Source organism: Passer domesticus, chromosome 3 (genome assembly GCF_036417665.1).
Source record: "Passer domesticus isolate bPasDom1 chromosome 3, bPasDom1.hap1, whole genome shotgun sequence".
NCBI lineage: Eukaryota > Metazoa > Chordata > Aves > Passeriformes > Passeridae > Passer > Passer domesticus.
In genome coordinates this window covers 71,534,655-71,549,410 of record NC_087476.1, presented here as the reverse complement: position 1 = coordinate 71,549,410, position 14,756 = coordinate 71,534,655, and the positions used below count along the sequence as shown (strand labels likewise).

General features: G+C 42.4%; 1 protein-coding gene across 14 annotated transcripts in view; it reads left to right on the top strand.

Annotated features, from left to right (window-relative positions):
* DISC1 (DISC1 scaffold protein) overlaps positions 1-14,756 on the top strand; it is a 193,679-nt gene that overhangs the window by 15,275 nt on the left and 163,648 nt on the right. For 10 of the 14 annotated variants that reach the window (XR_010358920.1, XR_010358919.1, XR_010358918.1 and 7 more), the window contains exon 1: positions 206-334. The exons of 2 other annotated variants lie outside the window; for them this stretch is intronic. Coding sequence is in view for 8 of the 12 variants with exons in the window: in XM_064413843.1 (XP_064269913.1) it covers positions 268-334 (67 nt within the window). In the remaining 4 variants the exon portion in view is untranslated. Of the gene's footprint in view, positions 1-205; positions 335-3,079; positions 3,312-10,539; positions 10,754-14,756 lie in introns of those variants that run through there. 2 more of the 14 variants (XM_064413847.1, XM_064413844.1) reach the window with 2 other exon arrangements.

The following is a 14,756-nucleotide window of genomic DNA, read 5'->3' as shown; positions in this document are numbered from 1 at the left end:
GATTCTGTGATTCCCTCTTTCCTCTCCCGCCCAACTTAACGCTGCGGGAACAGAGTCCGCACAGCCTGCCACCACTGCGCGGGCGGGAGCCCGGAGGACCGGGGTTCCCTGGGGCCGCACCGCACCGCACCGCCCTCCGCAGCCGGAGCCGGTCCCGCCCGCCGCCCTCTCCTTCCCCGGGGCGGCGGAGCTGCTGGAGCCCGCCCCCGGCGGGGAGTGGCCGGGCCGGGGCCGCTTTCCGCCGGGTGCGGGCCGGGGTCGGGCGGGATGTGGCGGCCGCAGCCCCGGCCGGGCGGGACCCACGGGCGGCGCGGCGGGGACGCGGCGGGCCCAGGTGAGCGGGGCCGGGGCACCGCGGCGCTCGGGGAGGAGGCGGAGGGTGCCCGGCCCTCGGAGAGCTCGGCAGGAGCCCCGGAACGCGCAGGGGGCGTGCGGCACCCCTGGCGGGGCCGGGCCGGCAGCGCTGCTCCCCGTGGCAGGGGCCGGGCTGGATGCTGCCCTCGGGCTGGGAGCAGCGGCAGCCCCTGGGAGTCGCTTTGAGTATGGAGAGCATGTACTTTTTTTTTTCTTATTTTCTTTTTTTTTTTTTTTTTTTCCTTTTCAGTGAAGAAAAACCCCACCCGGATCTTTCATTTTACAGTCTGAAAGTTTAAGGATTTTTTTATACTTGTTTGGGTTTTTTTTTCTTTCTTTTAATTTTTTTTAAGCCCCTGGTGTATTGGCATTTATTTCATTTAATGCAGTCTAAGAAAGCGTCTTACGACTTTGAGATAACGTAGCTATCATTTTTTAACTCAAAAAATAAGATGCTTTGATTTCACTTCAGCCCGTGTGGGCGCAGTTATAGTGATACAAAGACATTAATGGTTTATTTGTTTATTTTTTAAATAACCAACTGCAAAGAGGGAAGTAATGGTGCTCTTAGAAAAGTCACCTACGTTAGCTCTCCCGTCCTGCTTTAAGGAGGAAAAAGAAAACTGCCTTCTCAGCGGACACTCTGTGTGTCTATGCTTTTATAAATAAATGAATCGTACAAGACCATGACCTCTAATGTGGATGAACTGCTCTCCTTTTCTCTCAGAGCAGCAACAATCAGCTGGCCCAAGCTAGGCCTGCTAATCAACATGTGGTGTTGGCAAAAGGCTGGAGCCACGGGGAAATTCTGGAAAAAAACACTTCACCTTTCCCAGGACAACTGGGAAAGGAAGGTGTACTTCTCACTAGGTGTGTCTGCTGTCTTTTGGGTTGTTTGGGATACGTGGTTCTCCCAGTTTCATGAGTCCACCAAGACTTTCTGCAAACACTTCAGTCATCCCTGCCAACAGTTTAATAGGAAACAGCTCATTCCTGTTTTGGTAATCTACATTAATCTTTGTGTACATGTGCCTGAGTAACTTCTTGCTATGCTTTTGAATTAATTATGCTAGCATTTTAAGAGTTCTGCAGTGAAGTGCTTTTATAGTAAAGGCTTTCACAAAATATGCTGCAGAAGGTGTATATATATATATATATGCTGCTAGATAGAAGTAATGATGGTTTTCAAAGAAATGGGTGAAGTCCCCTGGGATGCATTATCTCTTGTTTTGTCCTTTCCTATTGGTTCATTTACTCGCTAATTTGCTTTTGGCCTTACAGTAACTCCTGAAAATGGGAAAAGTTCTACTTATTAAAATTTTTCTTAGTGGTTGAATACTAAAGTCCCTTTAATGATGTTGTATGTTCCCCCATCTCATTGCTGAAGTTGAAATTGTTGTGGCTCATTCTGGGAAGGCATTGACAGTGGTTTTCCAGTTGAAGCCCTATTCATAGGGCTTCCAGGCCCTGATGAAACTGCAAAGTAGGGGTGTTTAAAATAAATATTTGATTTAAAAGAAAAAAAGCCTGACTTTAGATATTTGTGGTTACTTAAAATATTGGGATCATGGCAAGTTGAAGGAAATGTACATGAACCACCAAATGTTTATGTGCAGTGTTTTGTGTACTTGAGGTGAGGATTGTATCCAATATGTCTTTTTTTCTTCCCAGTGCTGGATACTATCAGAGTTATCAATTTTCTTTATAGCTCTCTTTGAGATTGGGCACCAAAAATGGCATTTCTCATACATGACATTGAAGATTACAGTGCAGCAGCACTCTGAAAAACAGTCAGAGGCAAGTATTGTATTGCCACTGGCTTCCTCCCTCTTTAAATTTAGATAAATCATCTTTTGTTCTCATCAGTAAAGTGAAGTCAAAACTTTGGGCCTAAGCTGCTTCTGGTGGAATTGTAGTGGGTTTGTGTAAGAAAAGCGGATTTATTAGCACCAGGATAAATTAATTGTGCTGAACAGGAGGACAGAAAGCACTGCAAACAATGTTTTGTAGTGACAAAAGCGAAAACCCTAGAGGTTAATTCTGACTTTGTTCACAAATTAGGCACACTTGGTTAGGCTTTTTTTGCTCGCCTAGCTTGGGCCTTTGACAGCGACTGAACCAGCTGACCTTTCAAGTGTGATTTACTCGCGTGTGTGACGCCCCACGGGCGCTCCTCGGGAGTTATGATATTTTCTTTTCCCATTTTAGCCTTGTGTTTCTTTGAGTGAACCCCTCTTTCTAATTGAGCAGAGACAGGCTGTGACCTTTTCTGGTTTTGGCCATATTGCATATTAATGATTCCTGTGGAAATTGCATATTAATGATTCCTTTGGAGCATTGGCCTCCAAGGTGAACAGGAAGGGACCTGCAGAGTTGCCATAGTGATTTCCAAGTTCATCCTTAGCATCTTGTGTATCTTTCCAGAAAGCAGCCCTTTCATGCTGCGTCACTTAGATTAGGATTGAACCTAGGGTATGTTGTAATACTATTCAATATTCTTGAAGGAAAACTGCTGCAAAACCCTTATGTATTCGGAATGAATGCGGCCTTTGTAAACCAGCAGTCACATGAGGAAAAAACTTGGCCCTCTGGCACTGAACAAAGGCTGCTGTTCCTATTTTAAGTGTGGTAGTATCCTTTTTTGAAGGTGTTTCCTTATTTCTGTGTAGTGTTAACTATTTAACACACCATGTAATTTCCTTTTTTCTTCTCCTTTACCATATAGGTGTGGATTCCATTCAGAGCTCACCTGAAAAATGCTTTCAGGGAGAAATATCAAGCCTACAAGCTACTGATGCTGTGAAAGCCAGGATCCACTATGGATGTACTTTGTTTGCTAAACATAAGTTTTCTGTATGGAAATTGAATTAGCTGTTGACATGGAGTTACTTCCCTATTTATTGATGCTGAGAATGTGAAGTGGCTTAATGAGTGATCTGAAGTCTGCAGGCAGAGGGGTGTGATCATGTGTTTTCCTCAAGTAGGGTTTCTTTGTTCGGTGTGATTCCTTTGGGACTTGAAGAATTTGGATTCTGCCTCCCCTTTGTACATACTGTAAAATACTGCTTGCTGTGTTTCAGACCCTCCTTCATCTCACAGCCAAGCTTCCTTCCAGAACACCTCTTGTTATCTCTGTGTGATACATTTCTAATTGGGACCCAGCTGTCTAATGAGTATGATCAATGGTGCTTTCTGATTTTTCTCACCACATCCTCCCTTCCCCTCTTGCTGCCTTATGGATAGGTCTCAGTCGTGCCACACCGGTGTCAGGGTAATTTGTCTTCTTACTCTGCTCTTTTTGCCCTCTTTCACTCTGTTTATTCATAACAATGATAAATGTAAAAAAAAACCCAACTAAATTAGACTTTACCTTGAATACTAAATATTTACTACATAAACAGCTGTGTACTCGGAATAAGGGATGGAAAATGGAAAATATGTTTTCTTAGTACTGCTTAGTTAGCTCCTTTGAAGTTGTATGCACTACCTGTGTTTATGGATTGAATGAAAGAGCAGCCAAGTCAGAACTATAGTTGAATAAAAATTTGTTAAACACTCTGTATGTTCTTAGATTATAAAATCTCTTTGGGAAAGAGCTGTGTGGGAAAAGTGGCTCCTTGAAATTAAGAGCAGAATGGATGTGGCATATGTGACCTTTCTCTGTTCTCTGCAATGGCTGAAGAGTTGGTTGTTTGGAGGGGTTTAATGTGCTCTTGTTGAAAGTTTTCCTTTGCTGGGCTGAGAGGTCAGTGGGACAGGAGACCAGAGGAATATCTCTTAGTAGGGAGACTTTGTGTAAAACTAAATAAAATGAAAGGGTTAGTATCTGTGAGAGAGGCAGGAACTGGGAGTTGATACCATTTTCTGAATTGTTTTGCAAGTCTCCAGATCTGTGTAAGATGAGGGATGTGGCACTGGTGTAGCTTTTCAAGACCTTGCTTAATGGTGAATAATAATAATACTAATGGAAAATTAGAGTCAGATAGTAGTGATGTTTTGAATGTGTCTGTAGATAATGAAGTCTGTCAGTGGCTTCACAACTTTATTGATTAAAGGGGTGAGCACCACAGTCCCTAGTTCAGCTTATCTGACAGCAACTTGAGTTTAAATCACCAGTCTCATGATGGTGAAAATCATCAGATTGGTCTGAAAAATATGCTTTAAGCAATAAAAGAAACAACTTTTAACATCTTTTTGTTTTGCTTTTGGGAAGCCATCAACTCTCTAGAGAGCGTGGGAAGGGGAAGAATAGTTTTTTCATTATAGTAAACTGCTTTCTTGCTGTTTTAGTGGGATACTTTAAGTATTTTGTTTCTGTTATGGTGGTAAGCATTCTTCCCACTGACATAGCAGCTTAGTCTTACGGGTTATCATTACTGCAGATATGCAGGCACTTGGAGTGGTGCTGGGGGAGATTACTTGCAAGGCCAAATGCTTATAGCCACAGGTTTTTCCTTTATGTTGTGGCTATCTAATTCTTGTGGTTGCTTGTTCTCCTTCCTCCACACATAAATGTTCTACTTCAAGGAAACACCACGAGGTTCAAAGAAAGGAACATCCCTGAGCCTGTTCAGGGTGGCAAATTGAGGTAGCCTCAGCTCCATAAAATATCTGACTTTTTGTTTCAAGAGCTAGGCTGATTATATAAACTTAATTTCTCCCTTTGTTAGAGAGTATGTCTTTGGGGACAAGAGCTTTCCATTCTCCGTTAGGATTTTGGACAAAGATGGTTACTGAGGCAGGAATGAGATTGAATTTCATGGTGCTGGTCTAAGTTTCAGGTGCTTCCTGTTGCTAATGGTCCGTGGAGATCGTGGAGATGGAAGGGAATGGGCAGCACAGCTGTTTGCTGGGGCTTGGCTTTTCCCATTGAATGAGTAGTGCATTAACCCGTCATATTTGCATTAATAGCTCAGGCTGCCTGTGTTGCATTCCCAGCTCTGCTCCTGAGGAGCCATAGGCACACCAGTCCCAGGAGGGTGTGACATGCAGCTGCTGAGCTGGGTGATATTTTGCATTGCTGTAGTAACATTTCCTTGCTGTTAACATCTTTTGGTTCCGTGTCTATGGTGGGAGCAATGTGCATAGGGTGCTGATAACTGTCCTTCAGCAGTGGTGGGTGCTCTTGGATGCCTTGGATGGTCCCAGGCTGTGCTGCCACTGCAGTGGGACAGCAGTGTTTTAGCAGGGCACCATGCTGAAACTTTGCTACTGTCCTGCCAGAATCCTTGTTTAGGAGAGCGGGACATTTTAATTTGCTTAATTTGAGAGCAGTGAAAATCTTGAGGAGACCCTCACAGAATTTGTGTAAGAAGGATCTGATTACTGTTGCCTGGGGTGCAGAACCAGAGCAGCTGATCCTCTGTGTGGTTTTGCTCCCAAAGTAGTTAATAATCAACAGGTATTGTGTTTCCCTTTCCCCTGGAGAGCCTGGACATGGTCATGGTGAGAGAGCTGCTGTAGTGTTCCCACACTTGTGGCCTGCTGGGCACTTGTACAGACTTGGCTGGGGGAGAAGAGCTGCTCCAGTTTATGGTTTCCTCTGAGCAGTCCATCACAACTGGATGTCTGCTTCCTGTGAGAATGAAGACTGGGGGAAAATCCAGTTTTGCCAGGGGGTCTCAAGTTGCTGTAAGCTAAGAAAAGATCAACTTCAACTTCTTTTTTTTTTTTTTTGTATGCAGCGAACACTAGCAGTAGGGTACTTGTTCTTTTAGCTAATTGAGAATTTTCCTACTATGGTGCCAGCTTTTGCCAATGACAGAATTTTCCATGGGATCATCTGTTCCAGGGTCAAGTTAGAATCTATTTCATGTTAGCTAAGCCCACCTTGAGTATAGCTATGATGTAGATTTTCAGGAGTAGATTTGTTACTGTCTTTTCCTTTGTGAGGAAGGACTGAGAGGTAAAAACCAGCATTGCTGTTTTGGGAAGAATAATCCATAAGGCTTCTGATTGCCCTTTGTGAAACCAACTGGCTTGCCCTTTTGTACAAGGCCTTGTGTTTATCTTTTAGAGTGAGGTTAGTAAGGTTTTCCATCTTTTGGTTAAGTAGGCAGCGTATATTCATGTCATTTACCTTCTGAGTTAATTTCATATTATTTTTAAATTTATCTTTGTTATGAGTTGTGAGCATGGTGTGTAGCAGCTGTTTTGCTGTGTTTCTGCTGAGTTTGGCATGGCACTGAATTTCTTGATGTGAGAGCCCAGACTTTTCTCCTGGATCTGGATGCACACGCACTTCTTGTGTTACTGCTCCGTGTGCTGCCATACCCTAGTGAAACTTTGTGTGCTTTGCCTAGGCATAGCACAGTTGGGAGATGGAAGCCTGGGCATTAAGTGTGACCCTGGTAAGTTTAAATTGGCTGTGGTTTTAATGCTGGGAGGCCAGTATAACTCTGCAGTGCAAGCTATGAGAAGTACATGGGGTTGCTGTCTTTCCTGCCGGTCTCTTAGGAGTAATTGTTTTAGGGGTTAGTTGGCTAAAGGTGGTCTCTAATGGCTTGGAAATTATGATATAAAATATGAGAGGAGTTTTTAAAAGGAGGATTACAAGGCAGGGGGCAAGTAAGGAATAATACCAGGAGTAATAATAATCAAAATCAAGCAGACCAGGTGAAGACAATGCTAAGGATATAAGGAATTCTGGGTAGCAGCCTGTGTACATATTTTGAGCACCAACATTGCTAAAAAGTGGAAGAAGAAAGAGACCAGCCCCCTCAAATTTCTACCAAACTAAGAAGGAGAAGATCTAGAAATAGCTGTGTTTGCTACTTAATTCAGTTACAGATAAGGTATAGATCTCTGGCACAGTTTTGGCTGATACGTCTGTGTGGCAGAGTATTCAGGCGTGACTTTTCACATGCTCATGTCATAATCAGACTTCATGGACTGGATAGGGTAGAGGCAGTATTCCCTGGGCAGAAGTGGTCTTCCCCCTTCCTTTGCTGGGAAATTTGTGAGACAGGCAGGTTTTGCTGCAGCTGTTCAGACGTGGTGTTAGTTTTTTTGTGTGTAATGCCCTTGGCACCATTTAAGGGATTATGTTTTTGAAAGGCAAGTGTCTTCAGAGAGTTGTAGTCTCACAGATGGCTCCATCTTGTCTTCCAGTTGGCAAGCAGCCTGGGAATAAGTATCAAAATAATTTTTAATACAGCAAAGAGAAATGCTTGCCAATGTTTGTACAGCCAATAAAAAGCCTCAGTAATAAAGATTTTGTGAAATAACTGCGATAGATCAAAGTGACATTTAAGTGATGCTCACGAGCATCATTTAATCTCCAGCTAACTGCTAAAGGCCTGCTGCTGTGGAACAATTGCAGTTCCTGTGTTCTGCTTTAGTGTATCTGTCTTGCTTAAGGCCCTGACCATCACCAAAGCTTGTAATTTCTCTCTCTCTGTGTGAATGATGGATGCTTAAGTGCTGTTTGAGAACTTATTTATTTCTAGTATTGAACTTTATTCTGATTTTCTTTCTAGAAAGTGAGCTGTTTTCAGCTTCCAGGATGTGATGGAACTATTGTTTGCTGACTTCCCGTGACTCCTTTGTGGAGTTAAAAATCGGAGAAGTTGCTTTCTTGCAAGGTTGGATGCATCTCCACAGATTAAACTCTTGAACTTTTGTTGTGGGTATAGTTAATAGTGAAATAGTGCAAATCCTGAGACATGTATTTAAATCTTAGAAGTATGTTAGGATAGTTTGGGTTCAAGGAAGGGAACCTCAGGTGATTTCTGGTCCAATTCCCTGCTGAAAGCAGGACTGACTCTGGGGTTGTGTCAGGTTGCTCGGAGCTTTTATCTTGTTGGGCCTTGAAAACCTCCAAAGATAATACAGCCTCTCTGGGTAGCCTTCTTCACTTCTTAGCTGCCTACAGGGTGAAAAAGTTTTTCTTTGTATCCAGTTTCCCATTTTTAATTATGTCCATCTCTTTCTTGTCCTGCCCCTCTGCACTGCTGTGTATGGATTGCTGTCATCCTCACTATTGTTATGTGGCTTCTTCAGAGCATTGCTACTAGAAGAGGGTAATTCAAGTAATTTCTAACATCTTAGAAGTCTTGGAGTAGCACACTTGCATTCTTTGATCTGCTTTCCTTCCTACAGCATAAGATAGCACTGTACTTCCTGAAATTTACTGTTGCTGCAAATATGTCTTCATACCCAAAGAGGGCATTCTAACCTTAAAGATGTTCTTAGTTCTGCCTTGCTGGCTTTCTCTGCTACAGTCCTTGCTTATGACCCAGACTTTAAGGTAATTTAAGACATTTCATATGTTTTTGTTCAGTGAAGCACTATGACACTTTTATTGCTCAGAAATGAAAATCTCAGTCTTCTCAGTATCTCTCATGGTTTTGTTGTCACCTCTTTGTTTTTGTAAGGCTAGTCATGCGAGGGGTTCCTGCCCACAGAGGGCTGAGAGAGAGGATGCTTTCTAGGTTGAGCAACTATGGCAAGTACATTCAAAATACTGTGAGTTTTCCTTTCTGCCTAATCAGGAGGAAATTCAAAAGGTTTCCAACATAAAAAGGTAGCACTGTTTCACTCAGTAGTTAAAGGAGCCTGTCAATTAACTATTTATGTCTATAGACTGTCTTAGTGGATTTGCTTGACACAGATATTTTAGAAATCTATTTTCCAGTCTCAGATCTCAGATTTGTTTAGATTTGGAGTCCAAAAATGTAGACAGGTGCAAGTTGTTATAGACAGAGTCCTCTAAATATGATGTTTGTATTTGCTTCATGTTTCTGGTGGAAAATGTAAGTTAACCTGAGGTTTCCAATAAAAACTCACCAGACAGAATAGCATTATTGCAGGATCTGCCTCAAGGGGACCTGCAACTCTTAAGGTTTGATAGCTTAGATAATATAAAATTCTGAGTGCTTCTTTTAAATCTCCAACCTTTTCCATGAAGACAGGAGTTCTAAAGGTACAAAGCTTTAGGTGTATTCTGATAGTGAAAATAGTTAGCTGTCTTTCAGGAGTCCCGTGTTAGTCCTTTGTTCTGTCTTGGGCATGCTTTGTGGCTGGGATAAAGTTGTGTAGTTTCTCACATGGTCTGCTTCAACCACAAAGCAAATGCATCAGATTACTGCTGTACCTCAGAACTCATGAGATCAAATGTCTCTGAAATTCATTGCTTTCCTTGAAAGGAAGCTACAGGAGTTCTGCCTGCTACTTCTTAATAATAATACTTGTCGGGAGTATTGTGTGTAAACCTGAAAGTAGCAGAAGAAATTCCTAATTACACAGGGACCTATCCCATATACCTGAAAGGATATGCAAATATGAGCTACCTCACACATATCCTGGATTATGAATTCAGGTTTTCTAAAGCAAATAATATTGCTTTAGAATTGGAAGTAATGAGTTAACAATCTCTATTTATTCTGGAAAACTATCTGAATGACACTCAAAGTTTTTCTCTGCCAAGCTTTTTGTTGCTGAAGCAGATCTGTTCAGGTGTGTGTGTTTAACGCCATATGGTATGCTCTGCACCTTCTTTATCCACTTAAAATGCTAAGATGGATCTGGAATATATTGACCTGAAAAACTGTTCACTGGCTTCTTCTTTTAATACAGAAAATATTTTTGAGAGGTTTGATTTTTGTGTTGACTTATTTATTTATTTATTTAGCTTGAAGTATTTTGCTGAAGACTTTGTTTCAGTGCAATATCCTGCAAAGTCCCTGGCACCCAAGAAACAAGCTATGTCATATAGGGGTACAATTTCTTTGAGGATGAATGCTGTGCTTTCATTTACTTTGGTCATAAAAGTAGTGGGTGAGGTTCAGTGAAAGGTGGCAGATACTGTGTGTTTGTACTTAGGTAGTGGCACTTAATTGAATCACAAACAGCATGTGACAGAAATGTCACATGTTAAACTTCTGGCAGAAGTCTGTGCTTTTGTTGAGCAGCATAGACATGTGTTAGTAAGAGTAGCCTGTGTTATTGGCTAATGTGTGTTAGCCCAGGGAGAATGTCAGAGTAAATTGTGACAGGTAATTGTCTTGATTTCCTAGGCATGAATAGCAGTGATTTACAGTCAGGGGAAAGAAGCTCTCACAAGAGTGTTTTCGTTGGGATGATCTCTAAGGGGATGAATGGAGTCAGTGTGCCTTTAGAGGGAGGTTTGGTTTAGGTTGTCATACAAGCTCTGTGTGCTGTGAAAGACATAAAAGAAACCCTCAGCCAAAAGGCTGAGCAATTGGAGGGAAGCAATGAAATCAATGAACACAGCTGAAGTGGGGCTCTGCTTCTTTTAAATGCACCTGGGGAAGCCCAGAAAATTTTGAGCCCTGCTGATGGAGGCAGTGTGAAGCAGGAAGGCTCTCCACCTAGGAAGGAATGGAGTGGGCTGAGGAGGTGGAGGGCCTGGAAGCTCATATGAGGAGGATTTTTGGGGGTAAGTTGAGACATGCTTGTTTGCTGTTGTGAGAGAAATGCTGTTAGGGGAACTGGAGGGAGGCTTGTGCATGTTTGTGTCGTGACCAAAAGGAAAGATTGGAAAAGGACCAGAGAGTCTGTATTGCAGAAATTGGTATTGGGAAAGAGAGTATCTCTCTTTGGCTTGGAACACTATTCAGGAGCTTTGTGGATGGTTATCATTCTAGGCTGTGAAGTGTGGCCTGTCCAGAGTTTTTGTCAAAGCTCCAGAGCAGCAATTGGAAATATTCTGGATCAACTCTCACTTGAAAAGAAATGAGCCCTTGGTTTGGAAGAAGTAACTGGATGGTTGAAATGCAGTGAAAGTGGGTGTAAAAGCAGGCAGGGTTTGATGTCAGTGGTGGAAAGCATGCGCAGTGTTGGTATTAGCAGAATTAGGATGGAGAAAAAAATGAGTGAATGACAAAGTAGATTTGTGATGTCCTCCCTCAGCCTAGGGTTTACTGACTGTATTCTTTGATCCTTGTCTGCTTCTGGTGGCCATGGCTTTTGAAGGTGTGTGAATGGCCTTTGGTCCCATTTACTCTTTGGTCTGCAGTCCTTGTGTGAGGTGCATGGGGTTACTCTCAGCTCCCACCTGAAGCTGAGCAGGCAGATCTCTGTGTTTCTGCCATACCTGGTGATGTGGGTTGGAAATAGCAAGTTTGGCCTCTAATGGCAGGACTCCTACATTGATTATGGGGAGTTAGACGTTTAGTGCTGGTGGATGCCTCCTTTGAGTGCTCTCCAGCTGTATATTGAGGCCTTCTCGACCTCTGTGTTGATAGCTGTTGTCCCTCTGTGCTGCCACATCTGCTAAATTCTGTAGTTCAGTGCAATTACTTTCTAGAGAGAAGCTCTATTCCTTCCTGGAATGTTAATTTTCTAAAAAATTGTTTAAAAGATATCTGACTTGCTCTAGTGATTACTGACCCACTGTATTTAGAGGGAGCTGTGATTTCTGCTAGAAGTGTGGTTAGTGTTCTGCTGTTGTTTCAGCAATCTCTGCTATAGTATTTCTTCCATAGCCTGTTTATAGATAATCTCAGAATTTCATCTGAACAACCTACTTTTCTCCTCTATGCTAGAGGAAAAGGATATAGCTGGCGTCTTCACTTTTGTGTTCTGGGGCCCAGTAAAACAAACTTCCAGCTTCTGTTTTGTCTGTCTACAGCTTTGGGTAAGGGTTGTAAAGGTCAAGCCATATTCTCAATGAAGATCTCAAAAGGGATATCATGTGTGTCTTTCCCACTTGCCAGTGAAGGTCTCTGAGGGAGCTGCACTCTCTTGCTGGAGCAGAGGTTCAGCCCTCCCAGGTTTCCTCCTCAGTAACACCTGCAGGCTGATGATGCTGAGCAATCTGCTGGCATTTGGCAAGGACTTGCACTGGAGCTGCTTGTGCAGGCGTGAGGACAGCAGGGTGGTGCTGCAGGCTGTGCCTCGTGGGGCCACTGGAGGATCTTCATCTTGCCACTTGGAGCAGCAGTTTATTGTCAGCTGCAAAAGTACAGCTCACACACATGCTGCTGCAAAGAGCAAAGAATACCCAAGTGCAGAAATTCTGTTGGAGATTAAAGAGCTGCAGGGCTTCATGTAAAGCCCAGAGACTTTGTTTTCAGGGGAGCAGGGAGAGGGAGCAGCACCACTTCTTTGCCTTTCTCCTAGCTGCAGGTTGGCCTCATGTCCTGTGCATTGCTGTAATTGCAGTTTGTGTTCGTGCCTGGCTTTTGCAGTGTTGTGTATTTAATCTGCATCCTGAGATGCTGTGCTTTCTGTGGGAATTTGATGCTCAGCTTTCCTGATGTCTGGAGCTCCATTCCATGTCTCTTCTTGCCTAGGCAGCATGGACTATGCATCTGACAGCCTGACTGGGGCTACAAGGTGAACTTCTTCAGCAGGCAAAGGAGGAGCAGTTGTCCTGGGACTTTGATATTAAATTATAAAGCTAAAAGCCTTCTGACTCCTCACCCTTAGCAATATAGGAGCTGCCATGTTGTTTTATTTTCATTATATGTGATCACTACTGAGCTGTTAAGAGAAAATTACTTTCTATTTCAGTAAACTCAATTCTGGTTTCAGACTGACTGTGCATCAGATGCTTAATTTGGAACCCACTCTCTTCGTGAAATTAAAAATTCAAATCTCCAAGCTGGAGCATTCAAACTGTGCTTGAATTAGAAATTGACTGCTGTCAATGTGCTCTCACACTTCACTTTTTAAAAGATTCCTTCTTCCCCTCCCCCCTGATGCGTTTTATATTAGAATCTTGCTGTAGATGATCTGACTGAGCAGAAGTAGTGGGAATCCACACTGTCACTCTGTAGACAGAGTGATGAAAGAGAAGTGTGGTGTGTTAAGTAGACCAGTTTTTGAAAAGGACTGCTGTGTACTGATTTCATAGTTTCACGAGTGTTTGGTGGAATGATTTTATGGGATATGACTGCAAACCCATTAAGTGTTGTTTGCAAATTAATTTATGACCTAAGGAAACTACAGAGTTACTATGCAACATCCTTCCTCCCCTATTTCTGTGTAATATTTAAAGCTGTTGTCAGTTCTCGACTGAAAAGAATCAGAGAGTTCTCTCCATGTAAGACATTTGCATGGACTGCCTCTAGAGACTTTTTATTGAAACTGGGAACAAAAGAATTTTTCCCTGTGAAGAACAACAAAACTTACACCCACACCCCACCTCCTGCAATAAGCTCTGTGAATATTTTCTGTAGGCTTGCAACTTGTGTGTCCATCTGCCTCTTTGGAAAGTGGGTAAATTATTCTCAGTAACTTAACTATGAGTTAAAAAGAAATTTGCCCACAGTTTTGGAAAAAAATTGGGCTGGCTATTTTTGGGGAAGTGTCTTCTCTTATTCACTATGCTGAAGGTACCCAGTGCTGATGCTGGCTTACTTTTCCAGACCTGGTTGTGTTCATCCTTGGGAGGTTTTGTTGTTCATCAGATGGGCTGACAGGATGGATCCCTGAGCTGGGTGTGGGGTTAGTGGGGAGCCTGGGAGCTGTTCTCTTAGGCAGCTGGTGGTGTGAGTTTGGCAGTTCTGGCTGGCCAAGGCAGTTGTCAGTGTGTTGGGTGAAATACATCCGTGAATTGTGTCAGGAGGTTTGGAGAATGATTGGGTTGAGGCTGATCAACCAGAGATTAATTTGGAAAGTGAGTTCCAGTAACAAATATGTAATTAAGGAAGGGATGATTGTTACTGACATGGGAAGTGTTGTTATTTACCAACTGACTTTTTGGTAGACTTTTTTTTCTTTCTTAGTGTTAAGGCTAGACCAGGTTTAAACTGTTTTGTTTTTTTTTTTTTTTTTTAAATTTCTTTTTTATTTCTTGAGGTCTGAAAAATGTGATGGGTGTATTAATATCAGCTGATGTGATTCTAATTCTAGAGAGAGGTGTTGTAATTTCATCAAATGGCTTAAAATGAGTTGTTGCATTTAGGAGGTAAGTGGCTTGATTGTGACAACTCAATGACATGCATTATGGGAGTGTGTCAATAACAACACAATTATTTAAACCCTGGCTAAAGAAGAGCATTCTGGCTTTTATAATGCTCAACTCTTTGAAGTGCTTTTTAGTGGAGAATGGAAACTGACATGCATTTAATGACCTCAGAGGATATGTTATTTACGACATTTTGGAAATCTAACAGCTGAGTAACTGTACCGCGTCTGTTACCTTAGAAATCACAGGGAGCCTCTTTGAGGAAATAATTTGTATCATTATATCCAGTACAATGTAACTCAGCAATGCTTCCCTGTGTAGATACCCTTTATAAAACTTTAGATAAACCACAGTTACAGTTAACACTCAGTAGGTGAGGCTTTTCATTTTAGAAGTTACTAAAGCCTTTATTCGGAAGTGACTTTCTTTGAAAGCTTATTTGTGCAAAGAGGTGGTACTTGTTTGTTTCCATGTAGGCTGTATTGAGATCAGTGCCATCTTATTTGGCATATTTAGTGGCGTCTTT